General features: G+C 52.7%; 1 protein-coding gene across 2 annotated transcripts in view; it reads left to right on the top strand.

Annotated features, from left to right (window-relative positions):
• The window catches only part of STXBP1 (syntaxin binding protein 1), a 35775-nt gene extending 14485 nt beyond the window's left edge, over positions 1-21290 (top strand). Inside the window, exons 9-19 of one of the 2 annotated variants that reach the window (XM_029919892.1) lie at positions 85-192; positions 675-735; positions 2072-2137; positions 2866-2946; positions 5055-5193; positions 5872-5981; positions 7007-7108; positions 9458-9543; positions 12219-12373; positions 13919-14044; positions 19380-19468. In XM_029919892.1, the coding sequence (XP_029775752.1) occupies positions 85-192; positions 675-735; positions 2072-2137; positions 2866-2946; positions 5055-5193; positions 5872-5981; positions 7007-7108; positions 9458-9543; positions 12219-12373; positions 13919-14028 (1018 nt within the window). In that variant the 3' untranslated portion in view covers positions 14029-14044; positions 19380-19468. Of the gene's footprint in view, positions 1-84; positions 193-674; positions 736-2071; positions 2138-2865; positions 2947-5054; positions 5194-5871; positions 5982-7006; positions 7109-9457; positions 9544-12218; positions 12374-13918; positions 14045-19379 lie in introns of both variants that reach the window. The other variant, XM_029919893.1, reaches the window with a different exon arrangement.
• Positions 21291-22346: the final 1056 nt, after the last annotated feature.

Raw genomic sequence — 22346 nt, 5'->3', positions numbered from 1 at the left:
ATCCGTCTGCCGAGGACTGTGAGCTCTAGCCTGTTATAAATCGGAGGGGCTTGGCTGAATTCTGTGGGGACGTCTCCTCTCTAGGTACGAGACGAGCGGCATCGGCGAGGCGCGGGTGAAGGAGGTGCTCCTGGACGAGGACGATGACCTGTGGATAGCGCTGCGCCACAAGCACATCGCGGAGGTGTCCCAGTAAGACCCCTTCGCTCCGCCCCTCCCCGGGTTCCTAGCCAGCCTTGCCACCCCTGCTCCGGGGCTCACCCCATAGTGCAGGGCGAAACCTCTCCCAGGTGGCGGTTCCTACGGTGCATGCTCTGGGCACAGGGGGGCACCCGGGTTGCTCAGTGCATTAAGCATTTGATTCTAGATTCTGGCTCAGGTCATGATCTTGTGGTTCATCATATTGAGCCCCGCAGCAGGCTCTGTGCTGACAGCAGGCAGCCTGCTTACTTCTCTGTCTCCCTCTTTCCCTCTCTCTCTCAAAATAAATAAATAAACATAAAAAAATAGATATTAGGAAAACAATGTATCCGTCACTCCTCTTCGAAAATCACTTTAAATGCGTATCGTAGTAGCAGGAATAGTGCCCACATATTCCTAAAGGAAGAATCTAGCTCCACTAGTGGAGCACTTGGTGTTGCTGTGAAACTTAGCTGCCTCCTTCTGTCTTCCAGGGAAGTCACCCGTTCTCTGAAAGACTTTTCTTCCAGCAAGAGAATGAATACCGGAGAGAAGGTAAATGCCTCCTGGAGCTCCGGTGCCCTTGAGGCTGATCCCTGTCTTCTCTCTGGGAGCCGGCGGGCGGGCGCCTCCCCGGCACAGGACTAGTGAGCTGGCGTCATTGGCCCTGCTTCGTCTAAGGCTATCTTGACTTGTGTTTGCATTCAGGATTGAGATCAGGAGCCCCTATCTTTTGATGTTTATAGAGATCTTCCTTTGGTTACTCTGAGGATTGATATTTACGGTTTTAGATCGTGCTTCAGCTTAAGCTGGAAGAACCATGAAACCTTCTTTAGCTTGTGGTGGAATTAGAACTCATAACTTGCCTGCTCCTCTCCTTGTCCTGGTTGTTCATCAGCGGTAGCTTATCTGAGTCAAGGACAGTACACCCCTGATTGGGTCACTCCCTTGCTTAAAACCATCTGGTGACTCTGTTCCCAGAAGAATCCAGCCCCACCCCCCTTAGGCACACCTTATGGCATCGGGCCATCAGACCCCCCAGACTCCCAGGTCCAACCCCCACCACCTTGCTCCAGCCATGACTGAGGTCCTTGCCTGGGCCGGGTCTTGTGAAGTCCTGGTCCTTCAGCTCAGGCGTCCTTTTCTCAGGGAAACCCTCCCTGCTCCTCCCCGGACTGGTGAGGTGCCCCTCCTCTGTGCCCACACTCCCGACTCCCTTGAAGAGCCCTGAGCCTCTCAGTTGGAATGACTCCTCTGCTAGATGGTAGCTCCACAAAGGCAAGAGTTTCTTTTTTTGATTGATTGTTTGTTTTTTATCCTTTTATCTCCAGCGCCTAACCTGGCAGGTAGTAGTCATTCAACAAATTTTTGTTGGATAGAGAGGGATTAGGTGAGTCACAGTTAGCAAGTAAACAGATGCCTTTGACCTGTCAGGATGCACCTCCCACCCCTTTCCCACCTTGTTCCTTCATTCTACCTGTCTACGCAACTGCAGCTCTTCTGCCGGGACGAAATGTGAGCTCAGTTTCCAGACTGCTTGAGCCGAGTATACAGAAAAGCAGTGCGGAAAAGAAAAATTGCTCTTTCCTGGCAAGACTTATACTCTCAGTAACTTTCTAGTCCAATAAATAAAACATAATTGCCTCACTTGGGAGTTCAGTTCCCCACCTATGAAATAGTCATGGTATTTGAATCAAGAATTTTTTGAGCCAGAAGCCTAGAAGTGTAAATCCACAATGATCTCGGGTTTAGCAGGTTCATTCTGAGTTTCTAAGCATGCCCTTGGGGAGTCTGGTGCTGGCTGCGGCCCTGCTCTGCACCCACCAGCTTTGCACAGCCTCTGAGGTCAGGGCCACTGGAGTGAGACTGGATGTTTTCCTTTCCCTTGCAGACCACCATGCGGGACCTGTCCCAGATGCTGAAGAAAATGCCCCAGTACCAGAAAGAGCTCAGCAAGGTGTGACAGTCCCAAATGACTGATTTGAATGTTGCCTATACACAGCTTTAGTAAGACTTCTCAGAGCCCCAGTGCACTGACTGAATCACACGTTTTTGATCAACCTCCGGTTTTATTAGGAAAAGCTGAAAGGCTGGGCACACAGCTTATTTCCTGTGATTTTCTTTTCTCCTCTTCATCTTTTTTCTCTCTTTGTCCTTCAGTTCCTCACCTCATGGGCCTCTCCCCTGGGCTACTTGAGTGTTCTCAGGACATGGCAGCTGGTCTCCATGAGTATGAGTGGCCCGAGGGGGAGAGAGCCAGGAGGGAGTCACCGTGTCCTTTCTGTCCTGACCTGGGTTGTCCTACACTGTGTCCTCCACACTCTCCCTTTGAAGCCAGTCACTGAATCCAGCCCACGCTCAAGGGGAGGGGAATTAAGCTCCACCTCCTAGAAGGAGGGGTGCCAAAGGACTCGTGGACACAGTGTGGAACCATCCTACCACCCTGCCCCCACGAAGGATTCCTCCGTCTGCTTGACTCCTTTAGAATGCAGTTCGCCCCTCTCTCCTGACATAGAACTTTCTGGCGTGATGTTTGTGTTCCTGCTTGAATGCATGTTTTATCTTCTTTACAAGGCTGGAGACTCCCTGGTGTGTTGCACAGTGTTGGTACCTAGTAGGTCCTCAGTTGATGCTACACGCCTCAGTGAGTGATTTCTGGATCGTAAACGCTCTGCTTTTTCCTAGTATTCAACCCACCTGCACCTGGCGGAGGACTGCATGAAGCATTACCAAGGCACCGTGGATAAACTCTGCCGAGTGGAGCAGGTAGGACATTTTCCTTCTCTTTCTGCCATCCCCATTGACCCTGCTGAATTTTAACATGTGACCTTGAACATCCTGCATAGTCATAGGATAGAGAGATGGGGAAGTCTGCTAGATCACATTGTCTCAACTCTGGAGCCAACGCACTTCCGCTCTCAATGGTAGGGACTAGATTCTGGAATGCTGTGCCACTTGGATTTTGCATGTCTAGCTGTCCGCAGGCTCCCCGGAATGTCTGAAGAGAGACGGCTGGAGCTCTGAGCCCTACACTGACAGGGCCGGCTGAGCTTTCGATTCTGAGTGTGTTTTCCTCTTGCGGTGGCCGTACCAGTTTTGGAAACCTGGATGAGGGAAGCTAGGGTAGTAGCATGTCAGAAACTCACCACAGCCTCCCTGGTCACAAGTAGGACTGAAAGAAAGTCAGCAGTTTGCGGCGTGAGTTCTGTCTCTGTCGCTGAATTGTTTGATGTGCCTGTTTCTGCTTTGTTTTCCTCGTCTGTGAAGGGAAATAACAGTGCCGCCACATTTTCCAGGAGTGTGGTGTGGAGTGGCCAATCCTGGCCCTCCATTCTCCAAGTGTGAGGACTTGGCTCAGCTAGGGTCAGCCTCCCCGGGAAGGGGGGATAGTGAGTGTGAAGCCTCAGCGGGAATGAATGACTCACGTTCTCAGTGGGGAGCTAAGATTTACACCTTCTGGAGTGACGTGACAAGCCAGCTCAGGTTTGTCAGACCTGTCCTTGATTCCTTGGCTCTCTTCTAAGGGGACGTGGCCCCATGAAAACCCATCAGTCTCACAGGTGATCTCAGCAAGCACAAGATGTCCTTCCCAAAAGAACTTGACGGTTCAGAAAATAGGTTATCCCTGTATCAATAAAAGTGAAGCATACATGTTTTTCAGAGTGCTGCATAGTATTTGTTGAACTGGTTATGTTTATTTTGACCTTTAGAGAGTGTTAGATTCGGGTCCCACTAAACAAACGTCTGTTGAGGCTAGCAGTAGCTCTGAGAGGTGAGAGGCCCTGGGGACACCCACCCTCCTTGACCCAGACATACCATAAACTTGAGCTCCTGATGGTTATGGACTCATGGGTCTTAGAGAAAAAGGGAACCTTCAGGTGAGGCCTGTGTGGGTTCCAGAGGGAGTTGCAGCCCCTGGTCTTTGAGAACAGAGTTGAGAGGTTCTTCGTTTGCTGAGGCTGATGTGCCTTCTCTGGCCTGTTGACAGCGGGTCTGACTCTTGCCTGAGTTGGGAAGTGAGGCTGTCATTGTGCTCTCTCTCATCTTCCTTCTTTTGCCAGCCCTTCTCTCCTTCCTCATCTCCCTGGGTTGGGTTCGCTGGTTCTAGAGCCCTTTTTTATCCCTATTCTTCTTAAAAATGGTTAGGGTGGCGCCTGGGTGGCTCATTCGGTTAGGCGTCTGACTTTGGCTCAGGTCATTATCTTACAGATTGTGGGTTCAAGCCCTGCATCAGGCTTTGTGCTGACAGCTCAGAGCCTAGAGCCTGCTTCAAATTCTGTGTCTCCCTCTCTCTCTACCCCTCCCTTGCTCATGCTCTGTCTCTCTCTCCTTCAAAAATAAATAAACATTAAAAAAAAAGTGGTTGGAATATTAAAAACAGGTCAAAGACCTAGAGTAGTTAAAGCTCAAAAGGCGTGTCCGTCAGCGCCATGGGGAAGCACCGTGGGAGACCAGCCAGGCAGCGGCCCTTAGAATGCCAAAGCTCTGCGTGCGCGTGCGCGGGAGGAGCAGCCGACTTCCCTCAGCAGAGCTGTGTACCTCTAGAGGCCCCACCGGGACGGAGGCCTGACCTGAGGACATGGCCCCGGTGCACGGGCACTCGCCGAAGGGAACAACCTACTTTCAGACAAGATGGCCAGATACTCACAGCAGTTTCTGTTTTTGCAAACTGAACCCAGGGCTGTCTTCAGTTCTCACTGATGCCCTGGGAAGCAGTGCTGGTGACACCAGTGCTGACTGTGGTGCCTTGTGGGAGCAGAAAGGACCTGCCCCAGCCAGGGAACGGGTCCCATTTATCGTCCACAGCCGTCGCATAGTTACCATCCGTCCAGACTGTTGCCAAGAATGGGGCCAGTATGGTGTGTTTTCTGCAGGACCTGGCCATGGGCACGGATGCTGAAGGGGAGAAGATCAAGGACCCCATGAGAGCCATCGTCCCCATCCTGCTGGATGCAAATGTCAGCACCTATGACAAAATCCGCATCATCCTTCTCTACATCTTTCTGAAGAATGGTAGGAATGGCAGGCTAGAGCAGAGGGTACAGGCACTTTCCTGGGCAAGCAAGGCAGGGGGGAGGGAAGACGAAGGAGGAAAGTCGTTCAGGAGACACCGGAAGGGGCATTTAATAAGGAGGTCCCAGGGGCTCTTGACATTTGGGGAAATGAAGGCAAATCAGTTGGAACTAGAAGCAGTGAATTCTAGAGTTAAGAAGGGTGCGGCCCCTATGGAAGAGGACGGGTGGGAGCAGGGAGAGCCCACTGATGGCAAAGCCGGTGTGTGACGGCTCATCTGCCAGGTGCTTGAACTCACATCACGTTAGTGCTCTCCAGCTTTAAATAACTGATTTTTACCCCCATCACACTTGGGTTACCATCCACTGTGCAGATGGACGCAGAGACTCTTGACTTCGACCTGGGCAGGGGTGGGCAGAGATGGCTGGGAAGCAGAAGGCGGACGGAGGTATAGGCCACGATGGGCCAGTCGCTGCAGGACACAGCCTGGGACAGAATGGCTCAAGTGGAATCAAAATCCTGATCTTGTCTTCATCTTCCAGTAAAGTTGATATGGTGAAGACTCGGTTCTACTAATCCTAAGGAGAAGGGGCACGTGCCCCCTCAAGCGATCAGCCCCGCCTCTGAGGGTGTGCTGCACGGAGGCCGGGTGTGGTGACACGGGTTTTGTTCTCTCAGGCATCACCGAGGAGAACCTGAATAAACTGATCCAGCACGCCCAGATCCCCCCGGAGGACAGCGAGATCATCACCAACATGGCGCACCTGGGGGTGCCCATCGTCACCGACGTAAGGGGCCAGTCCTGCACGTGGGGAGGGCGAGGCAGAGGGAAGCTGGCATGTCTTCTCCGTGCTCCCCTGAATTACTTAAGGTGGCTTAAGAGACATACACTAAACATTGAGGAAGAGAAAACATAAAATCAGGAATAAAGGTATAGACATAGTAAAATACAAGTGTAACTCCCAGAACCAGGACGGCACTTCCAGGAGTTGCACAGAGTCATTAAAGCTGAGCTGTGTCTGCACCAGCCCCAGACGGGAGTCATGCCAGCTTTCTCCCCCGTGTCTAGAGGTCAGTCGGGCTGTGCCTTTGCACGCCTGGGTCCAGCATCTTCTGTGAGGGCGGGAGCACAGCTTAGCGTCAGGTAGGTTTACCACTTGGTTCGTCACTGAACCAGGCCAGGGCAGGGAAGCCCGACCGTATGGAGCACTCTAGAAGCGGATGGGGACCAGAGGACTCTGGAACTCGAGGAAGAGGCCCAAGCGCTCGCTCTCCAGAGCTCTCTGCCAGAAGCCTCACGTGCACCTGCTTCTTCGAGGGGCTCTCACTCAGCAGTGCTGCAAGCTAGAGCTGCAGATGCACTTCTTTTGGAATCTTAGAGTCAGAAATTTTGTCCCAGAGCCCAGACCTGAGACCTGTAACAAGAGGGGGTTTGGCGTGTCCGACAGGGACCCAGTGGGAGTGGAGGTGGTTTACTAACGCACCCCCGACTGTTGAAGCAGAAGCGAAGGCTGAGTCCTACACAAAGCTGTCTTTTCTCCTATGATTGGAAACAAATTATTTTTTTTAACTACCAGGATTTTTTTAAATGGCACTTCTATGTTTGACCCACATTTGCCATTTTCCATGGCGTTAAAGAGCCAAGTTTGCTCCAAGGGGCACATGCTGGACTTTTCCAGGAAAACCTCTCCCACTTAGTCTCTGCTGGCACTGACTCTCTGAAGGGAGTACTCTGGAGTGATTTCCAGAGGCCAGCAAGGTCCCCGGGCCCCAGGTGACCTGTGACTCTAATTTTGCATATGTTTGCATTCAGTCCACACTGCGCCGCCGGAGCAAGCCAGAGCGGAAGGAGCGCATCAGTGAGCAGACCTACCAGCTGTCACGGTGGACTCCCATCATTAAAGACATCATGGAGGTCAGCGACGGAGGAGTGTGAGGACGTGTGTGGGACAGCCAGGGCCCAGAGGCCTCCAGCTTCACCTGCTGTGGGGTGATGGTGACAGACTGGGCTTACCTGTCCCCGAAGATTTGTATCCAGTCTCAGGACTCATTTAGGCCCATAGGCGTATCCTGAGGGTTTGGGAAGAGCAGTCCCTGGGGGCCACTGGCTGATCTCTATAACTCAGCCCCATAGTAGAGACCCCTCAATGGTGCGGTATCCAAAGAAGCAAACACATCCCAGCATCTATAGGTCACAGGAGTCACAAGTGCCACACTAAAGGTGCGAGTGTGGAGGGGCTTTCAGGATGTCACCCGGGCCAGCCCCTCCCTAGGCCTCCTTGTCCGTCAGGGCCCCTGCCAGGCATGTTTCTGCCTCTGCTCTTCTGTTGACATGCATGCCTTGCCTGCAGTGCTCTCCCCTTCCACTTCTGAGCCCGGCCTTCCTTCAGAGTCCCCGTCAGGTCTCCGTTCCCGGACGCCGCCCCCGTCTGGCCGCCCAGCACCATGGAGGCCGCCTAGACTCCTGTAGCGTGTATCGGAGATCCCCTTTATGTATCTGTGTCTGCCCAGTGTTTGGGGTCAGCGTTTTATACCTTGGCCTGTGCCATCAGCTGATGTGCCCTCTGGCACCGTGCCTTGGGCATAGTGGTGTTTTCTGTTTATGTATGTGAGGCGTCCTTCCCTTCCTTGCTTGTAGCGTGAAGAAACCCTGCTTAGAATCCTGCCCCGCTGCACCTCTGGGTGGGTCTTAGAGACAACCTGTCCAGTTCCTGCTGTCCACGGGCGGACAAGACCGGGGTCCAGACAGCGAAGGGGCTTTCCCCGAACTCCTGTGTCGTTCAAGCAGTCCAGGTGTTCTGCTGAATTATGTGTTAAAATAAGTATATTTTAAATATATATAGTGAGTCAGCTTCCTATTTTTAAAACCCACAAACCAAACAGATGGGTGAACATGAGACATCTAGAAACCAGTAGGATTTCCTTATAACGTAATTAAAGCCCACCCCTCTGTCTCATTTGCTCCTTTGTTCTCTGCTCCCTTTTTCTACCCCGCTCCACAGTGGCCTGAAGAGACATGTGTAGGCTTCACATGGTAGCTGTTAGGAGGAGTGGAAATTTCTAGGCAGCAGGAGGTGTGTAGTTGGCATCCACCCACTAGATGGTTAGACTCTTGGAAAATGAGGATGTAAAGTCTTGTCTTGCCTGAGAGACAATGCCTGTGCCTAGTTTCTACAAAACTGATGGCAGGTGTCAGGAATTTATTAGAATGCAACATTTATAACCTCACATAGAATGTAAAAGAAAAAGGAAAAATTGAAAGGGAAGCAAGAAAAACTAATGAACTTCTTTGGTTTTATTTGTTTATTTTGAGAGAGAGGGTGAGTGCTTGCAGTGAAGAGAGAGCGGGAATCTTCCTAAGCAGCCTCCACACTCAGCACAGAGCCCGATGTGGAGTTTGAGCTCACAGCCTGAGATCATGACCTGAGCTGAAAGCAATAGTCGGACACTTAACTGACTGAGCCACCTAGGCGCCTCTTGTTGTGTTATTTATTTATTTATATTTGGGGGGAGAGTGCAAGCAGGCTAGGGGGAGAGAGAGGGGGACAGAAGATCTGAAGCGGGCTCTGCACTGACAGGCTGACAGCACTGAGCCTGATGTGGGGCTCAAACTCACGAACCGCACGATCAGGACCTAAGCAAAGTTGGTCCTCAACCAAACCACCCAGGTGCCCCTTGTTATTGTTAATGTTTATTTATTGGGGCCCCAGGGTGTCTCAGTTGGATAAGCTCAGGTCATGATCTCTGTTCATGAGCTTAAGCCCCGTGTCAGGCTCTATGCTGGCAATGAGGAGCCTTCTGGGGATTATCTGTCTCCCTCTCTCTGCCCCTCCCCTGCTCGTGCATGTTTTCTCCCTCTCTCTCTCTCTCTCTCTCTTTCTCACTCTCTAAAATTAAAAAAAAAAATTTAATAGTTTATTTATTAATTTCTAGACCCAACATGGGGCTCGAACTGACAACCCTAAGATCAAAAGTCACTTGCTCTTCTGACTGGGCCAGCCAAGCGCTCTATTGCAATTTTTTCTTTTTAACTGCAAGGTCGTTAGGGTCTTCTTAATGAGCAGGCCTACGGACTTTTCTCAGTGTCCACGCTGCGCACAGTGCTAGGCCCTGGCAGCAGGCAGCAGGGCAAGGGAGCTCTGGCTGTTGCGAACTTGGCCATGTCACTTTGCTAAGTGACTTGTTCTTTGAATCATCTTGCCTTGGTTCTGTCAGCCCTTCCCAAACAAATGGCAAGCCTCACATCTGTCTCTCTTCTTTCCAGGACACTATTGAAGACAAACTTGATACCAAGCACTACCCGTATATCTCTACCCGCTCCTCGGCCTCCTTTAGCACCACCGCGGTCAGGTGAGTGAGAATCCATAGCCAGCAAATGGGAGAAGGGGGCCGTCTCTGGGAGGCTGTTGGCCGCACGGTGGTCCTGTTTTGACGCAGCAGCATCCACAGGAACCTTCCCACTCTGCTCTGACTCATCCCTTGCTCCTCCCTTCTTTCCCTCCACTTCTGCCACACTAGCCTCCCCCATTGCACGTGCCAGGCGTACTTCTGCCTCGGGACCTTTGTGCTTCCTGTACCCTCTCTCTCAGATGATCTGTCCCGTACATTTGCAGGACTTGCCTCTTACCTCCTTCAGGCCTTTAAGATCAATTGTTACTTTCCCCCGTCTTCCGTAACTACCCTGTTTTAGCATTCCACTACGCCAGTGTTTTAGCAGCAATATTCATAACAGCTCAAAAGTGGAAACGGCCTAATTGTCCATCAGCTGATGAATGGGTAAACGGAACATGGTGTATTCATACAATGGAATGTTATCCAGCCAAGGAAAGGAGTGAAATACTGACGCGTGCTCCATGGATGAAGCTTGGAAACGCTAGCCTGAGTGCAAGAAGCCAGTCACAGATGTCCACACAGTGTTTGATTTCGTTTGTATGAGATATCCAGAATGGGCAAATCTGTGGAGATAGGAAGTAGATTAGTGGTCCAGGGAGTGGGACAGGGGTGGGGTGAGGGGATGGGAAGGCACCGCTAACGGGTATAGGATTTCTTTCTGGGGTGATGAATATAGTCTAAAATTGATTGTGGTGATGGTTCACAATTCTGCAACTATATAAAAACCAGTGAATCATACACTTTTTTTTTTTAAGTTTATTTATCTGGGGCGCCTGGGTGGCTCGGTCGGTTGTGTCTGACTTTGGCTCGGGTCATGATCTTATGATTCGTGACTTCACTCGCTGCTGTCAGTGCAGAGCCTACTCCGGATCTTCTGTCACCTGCCCCTCTGTTCCTCTGTCACACATGCTCTCTCAAAAATAAATATTTTTTTTAAAGTTTGCTTATTTTGAGAGAGGGAGAGAAAGAATCCCAACCAGGCTCACGTACCTGGTGATGCTCAGGCATTTCTCAGCTTTGAGATATGAGTAGGCAGCATCTCATACTTCTGTCCCTGGGTTCTCCAACACTGTGTGTTTTCTTAGTTGCCCGTGATGCCTTCCAGGGTCTGTTTACAAAAGCCTTTCCTCTTGTTCCCCTTTGCCATGTGTCCGGAAACCTTCCTGCTGTGCTCTGCGGTGGCATCGGAAGGCATTTTGCCCCTAGACTCCTGTTGGCCTCCCCCATCTATGTGGTCCAGGCTGGTCCCTAACCTGCAGTGGCATCTGTTACTTTTCCCGAGGTGGCAGCCTCAGAGCCAGGGCACTACTCGGTTTTTCTCTGTCAGCAAGGGCTTGACTTGACTCCTGAGAACATTTCAAGGCTGAGTGAACATTTGAGCTTGGGAACAGGACCACCACTAGCTCCAAAGAGGGCGTCCTGGGGCGCTGGAGTAGCAGGCCATTGCCAGGATGAACACTCTGCATATACCTCTTTATCCCGCTGCTTGTGCTGTGCCCCCATTTTTGCCCCCCACCCCCAGCCTGTTGGCCTCACTTTAGACCTTCCCGTGGGCCCAGGCTGGAGGCCAGTGTGGCGCCTGTGGCATTATGCATCCCCTCCGATGCCAGGAGAGGCCAAATGTTCATTGCCAACTGCACAGTCCCCAGAATTGCCCCAGCCAGGCTGGTGAGGATGGCACACTATCAGAGGACTCTGTGTTGGCCCACGTGCGCCCCTGGCACCTTCAGGATTTTGGAAAGTGACTTTAGTGCTGTCATAGTCAGGGAGAAGGGCAGAGATTTCACTCGGTAGACTTGATCTCCTTGTTTTACTTTGATTTTGTTTTGTTTTGTTTTCCCCATTTTCTTAATCTGGAAGCAGCCCATTTCTCACTGTTTCCGAGGACGAGGTGAAGACCTACTAACAGAAGCCTGGGGGCGAGGGGACACCTCTGGGAACTGTCCCACCATCGAAATGCCTATCTTTCAGGGGGCAGCTCAGTGACCTGTCTTCTGGGAAAACTTTTCCAGGGATGCCCAGATGATACCAGAAGGCATCTGGGCCCCCGTGGGCCCTGAGCGCCTCCATCGCAGCACAATCCTGACCTGCTTCCTTCTCCCCACCCACCCCAGTTAAACAGTGGGCTCTCGGTGGGCATGGCTAAATCTCACTGGGGTTGGCGCCCTGGTGCTGGGGCAGTCCCTGACTGGCCGACGTACTCGGTGCGTGAATCAGGGTGCCAACCTGAAGATAGGCCTTGACTCCATCGTCACCACTCCCCGCCAGCAGAGTGTTCCAGACAAGCCTAGAAACCTGTATGCTCGAGGGCAGAAGCCTGACAAACATCATGAGGGGCAAAGCTGTGGCATGTGACATGTCAAACTTTAAAGTTAACTTGAGCTTTCCTGTCACCTACATGTTTCCAAGAGAGTGACAAGGTCACAGCATGGGTAGCCAAAGCACTTGATAATTGGCATAGCGGTTCGGTTCAACCAACACTTACAACTACTCTGTTTTGGTCGCTGGTATACAGAGCGAATGTATAAACACGTCATCAAGGTATGAAGTGAAAATACTCTTATGTGCAAATAATTAATCTCTCCCTCTCTCTCTCTTTTCCCTCCCCACATCCCCCCCACCCCCACCCCCAGCGCCCGCTACGGGCACTGGCATAAGAATAAGGCCCCAGGGGAGTACCGCAGTGGGCCCCGCCTCATCATTTTCATCCTTGGGGGCGTGAGCCTCAACGAGATGCGTTGTGCTTATGAGGTGACCCAGGCCAACGGAAAGTGGGAAGTGCTAATAGGTGAGTGGGGGCATGTGTTCTAGGGGGAAGGGGCTGCTTCATCGCACTTGGATCCATCCCATGCTTTGGTGTTTCATTCTGTCTTCACTTCTCCATCGCCCCTGCAAACCGTAGTCTCTAGACACGTTAGTGGATGGCAGCAAAGGGGTGAAGGCTTCTTCCCTCGTGTCTGCGCTGTGTCTCATGTGAGAGGCAGCTGCAAGTGGTGGGCAGGGCCTGGGCACAGACTCCGGCGGACCCAGGCTCCCTTCCTTGCTTGGCCACGGCCAAGTGGGTCACCTTGAGCAAGCACTCCACCTCTCCGTGCTGCGATTTCCTTACCCAGCCAGATGGGGTTGTGAACACCCACTTACGGCTTTGCACTAGCCCTGAGGTGGGACTTGTCACTTTGCTGGTGTTGGGCTACCTGTTCAGAAGACACACAGTGAACAGAGGTAAATCATCGCCCCCTCCTTTACCTGTCAGCTGCAGATAGACAGACACAGTGTGTGAGCAGATGCTGCCCAGCACACACTGGCCTGACTCCTGGACTCTACTAAGGGTTCTGCCTCGATTCCAGTGACCCCTAGGTCTGCCGTACACTTTCTGGTATTTCCTGCTGGTTTTCCAGAAGAAAGGAAGCAAGTCATTACACCTGACTTAAGGCAGTGCAAGATTTTATGCCCTTTTCATAAAATAGGAGCTTCCACGGTTTCTAGGGCTGGAAGGGAAGAGTGAGCTGAGGAAAATCATGGTTTCCCCAGATGCCTTCTTTTTGCCCATCTTGCCCTTAACAAAATGGATTTGCACCTGCCGGGGGCTGCCTCCTGACATGGATGGACCCCAGGCTGTCAGCACGTGCTGCCCTGGCCTTTCCCCGATCTCTAGAAGATGTGTCAGTTTTACACCTCCACTTCGAGGTGGCCAGGTTCCAGTGCACCCAGCGTTCTCAGAGTGAGCAGGTCCTGCAGGCCAGTCCGCATGGCCATTCCCGGTTGTGTCAAGATGGACCTGGCACTGTCAGTCCCCTTTCCAGACCCCACATCATTTAGTGAAGAGATTGGACGGCCCCTCCTGCCCCTCCCCACTCCCTGGAGCTTCCCTGGCAGGTCACCATTTCTCCCTGTATCGTTTTTTTTCCTTTTTGTTACATAGACGCTGGGATAAAGCTCTCTCTGTCCCCTGCTTGTGTGTATGTTGCATGCACGTGTCCGAGAACTCAGCTCAAACGCAGCTTTCCGGGGCCGAAGCTGTCACAGCCAGGCTTTGGTGTAAATCTCCCTCTTCGGCTCTGGCCCTGACGTGCCGTTCCCTGTTGGGGGGTGGAGCCCGGGGGAGACAAAGGTGCCCGTGCAGATCCTCGGAGAGGCCTTGTGCAGACAGCTGACGTCCGCGGTGTGGCCTCACCTGCTTCGTGCATGCCGGCTGTCCTCGAGGCCTGTGCGCACGCGTGCTCGAGTCTTGCTTTCTCATCCCTCATTGGCTGCATAAAACGTAGGCCTAAGTTGGCATGTTCCTGTAACGTACCTTTGTTCAAGCAGTCAGCTGGCCTCTGTTCTCCCGCAGGTTCTACTCACATTCTTACTCCCACCAAATTTCTCATGGACCTGAGACACCCCGACTTCAGGGAGGCCTCTAGGGTATCTTTTGAGGATCAGGCTCCAACAGTGGAGTGAGAGCCAAAGAGACAAAGTAAAAGCAGCTTATTACAGAGAAGAAACTCTTCTGCTCCGAAGGGTTTTCTTTGATTCTTCCGTCACTCTTTTTCTTTGTTTTTCCCTTTTCAGTTTATTTATTTGATTTCCTTTCAACAAGAAAATGCTTGCGGTTCTTAACACCGATTGAAAATGTGTCCGATGCTGCCTTCACAGTCCCTGCCTTGAGGGCCTCTGGGCCCCGGCCTGCCAGCTCACTCATGCCCTGGGTCACCTGCTGCGCAGTCAGGCAGTGCAGCCCCCTGGGTTGTAAACCAAAAGTGATCATAACTGCTGTGGCCAGTCCTTCAGAAGGGCTGGGAGCCGAGGGGTGCCAGAGGCGTGGCACGCGGGCCTGCTGGCCCGGGGTGGAGCCGGGGGCACCAGGCAGGAAACGCAGGGCATCCTGCTCGTGACGTGGTGTGGGAACTTGTGAGGGAGGCCAGTGGGCGTTCAAGGGACTGTGCTGTCCAAGAAGGCAGAACTCCAGTGGACAGATCCACAGGCACCTGACCATGGGGCGGGCTCGTCCGAGCATGTCAGAATAGACTCGGTGTCAGTGGTAGTTAGACACGTAAGGTCCTTTTTCCCAGAGCAGGCACTCGTCCCAAGGAACGATTTCTAAAGGGTGGTGGGGTCACGAGCCACCACTTTCTTGGTGAGCTCCCGCCACCAGCGGAAAGCTCACACCTCGTGTTCGTCTGGGGAACATGGCCCTTAGTAGTCACATACTCTTTCGGTGGTTCCTTTTCTTTTCATTCTCCTGGGGATTTTTTCCAGAGTTGAGTTATCACACTCCTCTCTCCCACTGAAGTCTCTTAGTGAGATCTGAGAACCTTTGGGTAAAAATCTGTTCTTAACGTGGTGTGCTATTTGGAAGAGCGTCTCCTCCCTCCCACCACGCTTGTGCCGTTACCTGTTACCCAGGAACCTGGTGTCTGTGTGGTAGATTATCCAGATTTTATTCTCATCCTCCTTCCTTCCTCTCTCTTGTCACCCTTCCTAAGTTATGGGAACCTCCTGTGAAGTGCTAAGTGGCAGACAGATACTGAAGAACTCAGTCGCAGTGTTAGTTAGTCCGTAGCTTCTCACACATTCTGTGCAGAGGCTGCACCCCGGGCACCTGCCTTCCTGTACTTCACCGACATGTCCCTGCCCCTCACCCGCCCAGACTGACATGTGGCCTAGTGCGTCAGAGAGCATGAGTCACCTTGAGCAGTCGGGAGGCCTGGACTCCAGCCCCAGCCCTGCCAGGAGCATGTGTGTGACTGCAGGAGGTCATTCCCACCCACCCCCAGTGCCCCCCACACACCCTGCACCGTATGCAGAATGCGGGGAGGCGGGGCCTGGATCGCAGGGCCTCAGGTCCCCAAGGCTCAGGCCGTCTGATTTAGTGATTCAGTAATTCAGATCCGGTGCCTCGCGATTGCGGTCCTGCCTTCCTTCACACCTCGGGACTGGCTGGCAGAGCCACGACCAGGGAGCGCCGGAAGCGTGCTTGTTTGTATAAAGAGAAGGTGCTCCATCCAAAAAAGGACTTGCTCTAAAAGTCAGAACAGGCAACTATGCAGTCTGTCTCCTCTTTCCTTCCTGTGACCAAGATGGCTCCCCCGGGGCACTGGTGAGGGGAGAAGCAGCACGCGGAGTGAGCAAGGTGTGGGCCGAGCTGGCTGTGGCCCTGGGCGCCTCCTTGTAGACAGTGCTGCCAGTGGGCGGTGGATATGAGCAACTGTTAAAAATGGCCATTGTTTAGAAGCACCTTGGTTGCTTGGTTATCAGGGGCGTCTGGTTCTGTGTGCAGACAGCAGGGGGTGATCGGCATTTGCTGCAGGGTGTATTTTCAGACTTCGAGAAGGACAGATGTTCAGGCGAGGCTGCGGCAGTGGTGGACCACTGGCAGGGTCTGAAAGGCTCACGGACCCAGAGCCTGGGGGCTCAGCCAGAACTCGCTCTGGGACCCCTGCCTCAGAAGCAGCCTGTCCTTCACAGGCTGCCGTTCTTTGCTTTATGCTCGGTCAGCACGGGGTCTCGGCTGCCATCCGAGCAGAGGACACAGACAGGCTCGAGGTGTGTGTTCCTGGCTTCTGATATGCTTCTCTTGGCAGTGTTCAGTTTTAGAGAGTTTCTTTAGGAGAAGCAAGGCACGGAGCCCTAACCCCAGGGAGGTCAGAAGGCAGATGGAAATCTGACTTGCCTCCTTCTGTTGTGATTGTCCAGGTGACCAGAGACCAGGACAGTGCAGAGACAGGTTGTCTCCTCCCAGAGTCGATGTCTCCAGTGACTTAGCTTCTAGGAGTTGAGTTTTCCTGCTCAGCAGTGAGCAAGAGTGTCCGCGGCCAGCTCCCCGCATGGGGGCCAGCGCCCAGGGGATCCTCTGGCCCCTCTCCCCCCAGGTGCCGGGTAAAGGGAGCAGGCTGGGCAGCCCACGTGCACAGGTACCACCAAGCCTCATCTTCATGCATTAATCGGCCGTCCCTCCATGTTGCCCAGAAGTGAACCTTTGTATTAGGTTCTCACTCCAAGCTCTGGGGAGGGTCGTGTTGAAGTACCAATCATGAGAGAATGTCCAAGAGGCTGTCGGAAGCGGGTGGAAGAGGACCAGAAGGCCATACACAGCACTTGCACTTGGGAGAAAGGTTTTGTTTTTTTTATATTGAATATTGTGCTTTATTCCCAATTGGGGTCAGACAAGTCTCATGTTTCAGTGGGACTCAGATTTGAATCTGAACCCAGAGCAACCTGTTGCCCAGCTGCTTTTAAGCACTCACTTGCATGTCCCCTCCTGGGGCCAGGAGCCCAGGGTGCCTAGAAATGAGACCAGTGGCATGGCTTCTGAGCCTGGCCCTGCCGCCTGAGGGCTTCAAACAAGCACCCTGCCTATCCGGGCTTCATTCTCTCATCTTCAGGATGCCTGCGGGGCGGGGCATGTTCCCCAAACTGAGCAGATCAGCACACTTTCCTGGATTGCTCTTAAAGGTACACACTGCCTGGTGCCTCCCTGGATCTTCGGAGTCAGTAGGTCTGTGTCCGCCAGACCCAGAGTGCCCAGACCAGTTGATCTGTAAGAGCTTTCTGATTTTCAGATTCTCTCAGAGAGGAAGGAGTTCCTCCCAGCAGAGCTCTGGCCCACAGCTTTGGAAGTCCTTTGGGTGACTGTGTTTTTGGAGACACCCACTCACATTTCTCAGGCTCACAGTTATGTTGCATAAGCTGGATGGACGCTCTGTTGTGGTTCGGGAGGACCGACGTGGTCAGCCCCTGTGGGTTCTAACTAGGGTTTGCAGCGTGCGTATCACAAACTCAGCAGCTCCATCTGTGGCATTGTGGGGGTGAAAGCCTTGACCAAGATATTAAAACAATACAAATGACTGCGTGGCAGGAATTGGCTCTCACGGGATTCAGATTAACAACAGCTGTTTGGAATCCTCCTAAAGTGAGTTAGGGCCCAGGAATTCTGAGCCTGTTGCAGAGATACTGGGTCCTGGAAGTTTTCTTCTTTAAGTCAGACTCGGAACACCAGATGGTCAGCCATCAGGTGATAGAAATTCTAGAGCATGGATTCCTTCACCTCTTTTTGGCCTCCCTCAGATCTTGGATTTGCATGCAGGCAAGGGTCTGGAGCCGTGTAGGGTGGGCATCTGATCAGAAGCTCCCTTTTGATTTTTCCTCTAAATCGAGTCTTCTGTCTTATTTCCTGGAACTCAGTTGGATGGCTAGGAGGAGGGCATTAGGTTTCTCTGGTGTGTTGCCTTTACTTGGAAAGCCCCTAGATTCATTCTGCACAGAGTACCCAGCTGTCTCTCTGGTGTAGACACACAGACTGCACGGAGTCGAGGTTTGGAGGCTCTCCTCCTGGCAGTGGTTTCCTATTCAGAGCTTGGCAACGTTTATTCCTGTTTTCTCATTTGCAGAGTAGCCTTTGACCTTCCTTTAGGACTAGTAGGAGTAGTAAGCTCAGAGAAATGAGTGGACCTTGGGGGAAGGTGGTCCTGTAAGAATGCACAGGCCTTTGTTGAAGGAGCTTCGGGTCTGCAGAGCAGTGGGTTGACTTTGGAGCGCAGGGGCTGGTGCAGGCTATGAGCCCATCACTCTGGGAAGTAGCCGTGGACAGGTTTCTCAGGACAGTGACAGGTGGCTAGGGCTTGAACACTAGAGGACAAGAGGTTGGAAGAAGCCCCTCATGCTAGAGGGGGCCTCACCACCTTTCTGCCGGTCCAGACTAACCAGGAAGGTTCAAGGCCTGCAGTCCCAGCAGTCATAGGTCAGCTGAGCACACAGCGGTCAAAGGCATAGGGACCCTAGTTTTCGGAATCACCCCTAAGAAGCCAGCCAAAGCCTTTTTTTGCCTACCGTCAGGGTGGAAATCTGGCACCCAGTGGTTTGTCCCCATTCCCTCGCCTGCACCTTCAGGGAGGCACATTTTCAAGTACGGATCTCTTTTGTTCAGTTCTTCTCTCCCACCGGGACCTCTTTCTTTGAAGCCCACTGCTGCATGTGCGCAGGCCTCATGTTCACGCACCGGTCACTTCTGTTCTGTTTGAGTAAAGTCCATGTCCAAACCACACGGTCCATGCATCTTTTTTTACTGCACTTGTTAGATCTCTCTCTCTCTCTCTCTTTCTCTCTCTCTCTCTCTCTCCTTATGAAAAAGGACTTCATTTGTTTTTTTATTTTTTTTTATTTTTGCAGTAGAAGTATATCTAATTCCATTAGCTTAAATTTTTTGCAAGCATTTCTAATCTCTTACAATGCGCGGTCTCTGCAAGGTAAGGCCTCAGGTACCCTGGCCCTTTCCCTTTCACACCTGAGGTCCCGCCCATCAGGGCAGCACCAGCCAGCTGGCTCCCAGAGGTCAGCGGCTTCCCCCAGGGTGCCCTACCCATCACTCCCTCCCTCGCAGGCACCATCCTTTCCATACACATCTCCTACCAACCCCACCCCCTTCCCAGCCTTTCCCCTGCCATATGGTTTGGAGTTTCTCTCCCCGGCTGGCCTCGCCTCCAGTGCAAGAGAGAATCAGAAACGCAGCTGCCCCGTTCCCTGGCAGATGGCGCTGAGCCCAGATGGAGAGGCGGGCGGGCTCCTTCCTTGGTACAGCCTGGGACCAGGCCTAAGTCAGAGGTCTTTGTTTATGTTTATCCACAGTCCCCAAGTGTCTCCCAGGCCAATTGTGATGTGGACCCAACACCCAACCCCCATCCCCTTCCCTGCTTCCATTAAACCCAGACCAGGGTGGGGGTGGGGAACCAATACAGAGCTGGGAACTGAAGAGCAGGAAGGGAAGCGCGGTAGAGACCAGAGCCAGCAAGCTCACTGTCTTTTCTGCCCCCCAGGATCCACGCACATTCTCACCCCACAGAAACTGCTGGACACGCTGAAGAAACTGAATAAAACAGATGAAGAAATAAGCAGTTAAAAAAATAAGCCACCCTTCCAAAAACACGAACCCTGTTCCCACAGTGCTCCGCAGCCCGCCTTGGTTACTTTGCTGACCCTGCCCCACTCCGCCGCCCCCAGCTCTGCACGCCCTGGACGGCACTGTCGCCGCTGCGTTCTCGTGTTTAATGATGCCCTCTTCCTGTGTGAAACAAAAGAAAACAATGCATTGTGTTTTTTAAAAAGAGTATCCTCTCTGTGTGTCCTAAGGGGAGAAGTTTCCGTGTAAGGGACGCACTGCTGGAGAAGTTGTGGAACTGTCTAGAATGAGTGGACACCTTCTCCCCGTTACTATGATTCCCTGACCTTGTACATAGCCCAGTGTGACATGCGCAGATTGCTTGAGTATGGGAAGGTAGACGTTTGGGTGTTCTAAAAAAAAATTTTTGGGTCTTTCCTGTTCTTTTTGGGAATCCCAGAGATGTCTGCTCCTGGAGTATTTCAAACTGAGGATCAATCTGTTGTCTTCACTCGTTCTTACCCCCTCAGCCAGATAAGCTTGGCGGTGAAGATCAGGTGACAACTTGTGAGGTCCGAGCCTGGAGTGGCCTCCCCCCCTTCCCCGTGGCTCATCCTCCCCGGGGGCTGTAGGAGGGGCCGGAGGTCCTTGAATCAGGCTGGGTGCTGGCTGGCGTGCGCCCGTGTCCACAGCGCTGTGATCCCAAGGGTAGTCGTCTTGCAGCCTGAGTCACGGGGCCCAGTAAGCGAGGAGCGAGCTCTCACCAGGACCTTTGTCTCTTGGAGAAGCAGTTAGGCTGGGTTTTGGGGCAAGACCTTTCCTTCCCTGGGCACCGCCACCCCGACGGAACTCCTGTTTCTCAGTGAGGTCAGTGTGGACGGTGCTTGAGGGTCGGGAACAGACTAGGAGGGGATGGGTTCCACACGGTCCCAGGCAGAGGGCCCTTTCTGCAGAGAAGGGCCTGCAGCCCTAAGTCTTCACATCGCCAGGAGGACAGCGTGTAGGATTTATGAGGACCCTGTGCATTATCCTCAGTTTAAGGTACTTCATGATACTTTACTTTGTGTGGGGTCATTTGTTGTCGTGCTTGTAGGAGAAAATGATCATTTTATTCTCTGTACAAAACTTAGCTCTAAAGCAAAACTGAAAGAAACAAATGCAGAAAGGGTGTCTCGTCACCCTCCAGACTCAGCAGCAACTCCGTTGTCCGGCGGTGAGTGTGCCCCGGGTGCTGCTGCGGTCGTGAAATACAATGACAGTGGAAGTCACAAAAATGTCCCCTGCCCAGCTGCCCGCTGCCCTTTTACCCCTGCAGACCGTGTGCATATTCCTGTCTCGTGATGTCCTTGCAGACGTGCTGAGTGCTAGTTCCGCGGCCACCCGCTTTGCTTTCAGAGCGCCCTCCTCACCCTCCCCGTTGGATGCTTTGTGGTGTTTCTCAAGGCTTTGAAATCCCCCCTGCTCACTCGCATTAGTTTTCCGGCCTCTTCTGTCTCCCTTCTCCCCCTTAGGTATCTTGTTTCCTTAGGACAGAACCGTAGGTGCTCGCACTGGTTCGTCTCCTGCTGTCCCTGCTTGTTCTGTCCCCTCCCCTTGACCAGACAGGGCCCACAGTTCAGGGCCTTGTCTGTCAGTCATGTTGGGTTTCCTTTCTCTGTTATTTATATAAAAATAATTTATCAAAAGAGTATTTTAAAAAAGCTAGTCTGTCTTGAAACTTGTTTACCTTGAAATTATCAGAATCTCAGTGTTGGAAAGTATTGAAGCACAAACATGTATCATCTCTGTACCGTTCTGTACTAAAGCACTCGAGTCTAATAAATAAATCAATCCGCACCCATTCATGGCATCTGGGGTGTCTCCTGGTCCGGTTTTACTTTGGGGAGTTGAAGGAGAAAGGTTTCTGCAGTGGTCCGTTGCAGATGAGACCGCCACCCTGGCTGTGGCTTGGAACCTTCTGGATCCCTAGTCAGCACCACTTGCATTAAGATCTGTAACAGTTGGGGGCGCCTGGCTGGCTCAGTCCGTTAAGCCTCCGACTTCGGCTCCGGTCATGATCTCACAATTCATGAATTTGAGCCCCACATCGGGTTCTCTGCTGTCAGCACAGAAGCCGCTTCAAATCTTCTCCCCCCACCCCCCCACCCCCCTCCCACTTGGGCTCACTCTCTCAAAAATAAACATTAAAAAAAAGGATCTGTAACTGTCTCACATTTCAGGACAGTCCACGAAGCTAGTCTCGGGCCCCGGGCAGCAACAGGACGCTGCTTGTGGGCCAGGGAGCTCCTCCTCGCCTTCTCCCTTCCGACCCGGCGTGTCTCTGGCTCGGAGACCGCAGGCCTCTCTGTCTTACAGGTGCTCCCTACTCGCAGGGTATTTAGGGCAGGCGATGAGGTCGCTTTCTCAGCCTTCCCGGTCTCCTCTCCTGCTGCTGCCACGCCCTCTGCCCTTATGAGCTCTCTGGGTCCGAAGCTGGCGCGTGCCCTGCTGCTTTGGAAGCCTGTTCAGAACCTGGGCAGACAAGAGATGGGTTCGGCCCAGCTTGGGGAGTGGACTGTTGAGCCAGGGTTGGGGTCACACCAGAAACTTGGTGGCATAGGAGGCCCAGGGGAGTGGGATTCTTTGGGAACTTCTGATTCTAGTCTTTGGTCCCCAGTGACGGCCTCATTCGAATCCTGATCACCTTCAAGGCATGAAGACCCCTAACACCTGGAGGTCAGTTGGTAGAAGTTCCGCCTCCTAGACACAGCTGTCTGCTGAGGAGGCTGCCTGGCACGTAGTGAGGACAGTGACCGCCTGTGGAGTTCCTGCTCCACTCCAGACCCCTCACGTACTGCGTCTGCTGGGTGGGCCCCCTCCTGGTTTCACAGGTGAGGAAGCCGAGGCCAAGAGCGAGGCCGTAACC

This window comes from Suricata suricatta, chromosome 13 (assembly GCF_006229205.1).
Source record: "Suricata suricatta isolate VVHF042 chromosome 13, meerkat_22Aug2017_6uvM2_HiC, whole genome shotgun sequence".
Taxonomy (NCBI): domain Eukaryota; kingdom Metazoa; phylum Chordata; class Mammalia; order Carnivora; family Herpestidae; genus Suricata; species Suricata suricatta.
Note: the sequence above shows the minus strand (reverse complement) of the source record. Positions and strands in the feature narration are given on the sequence as shown.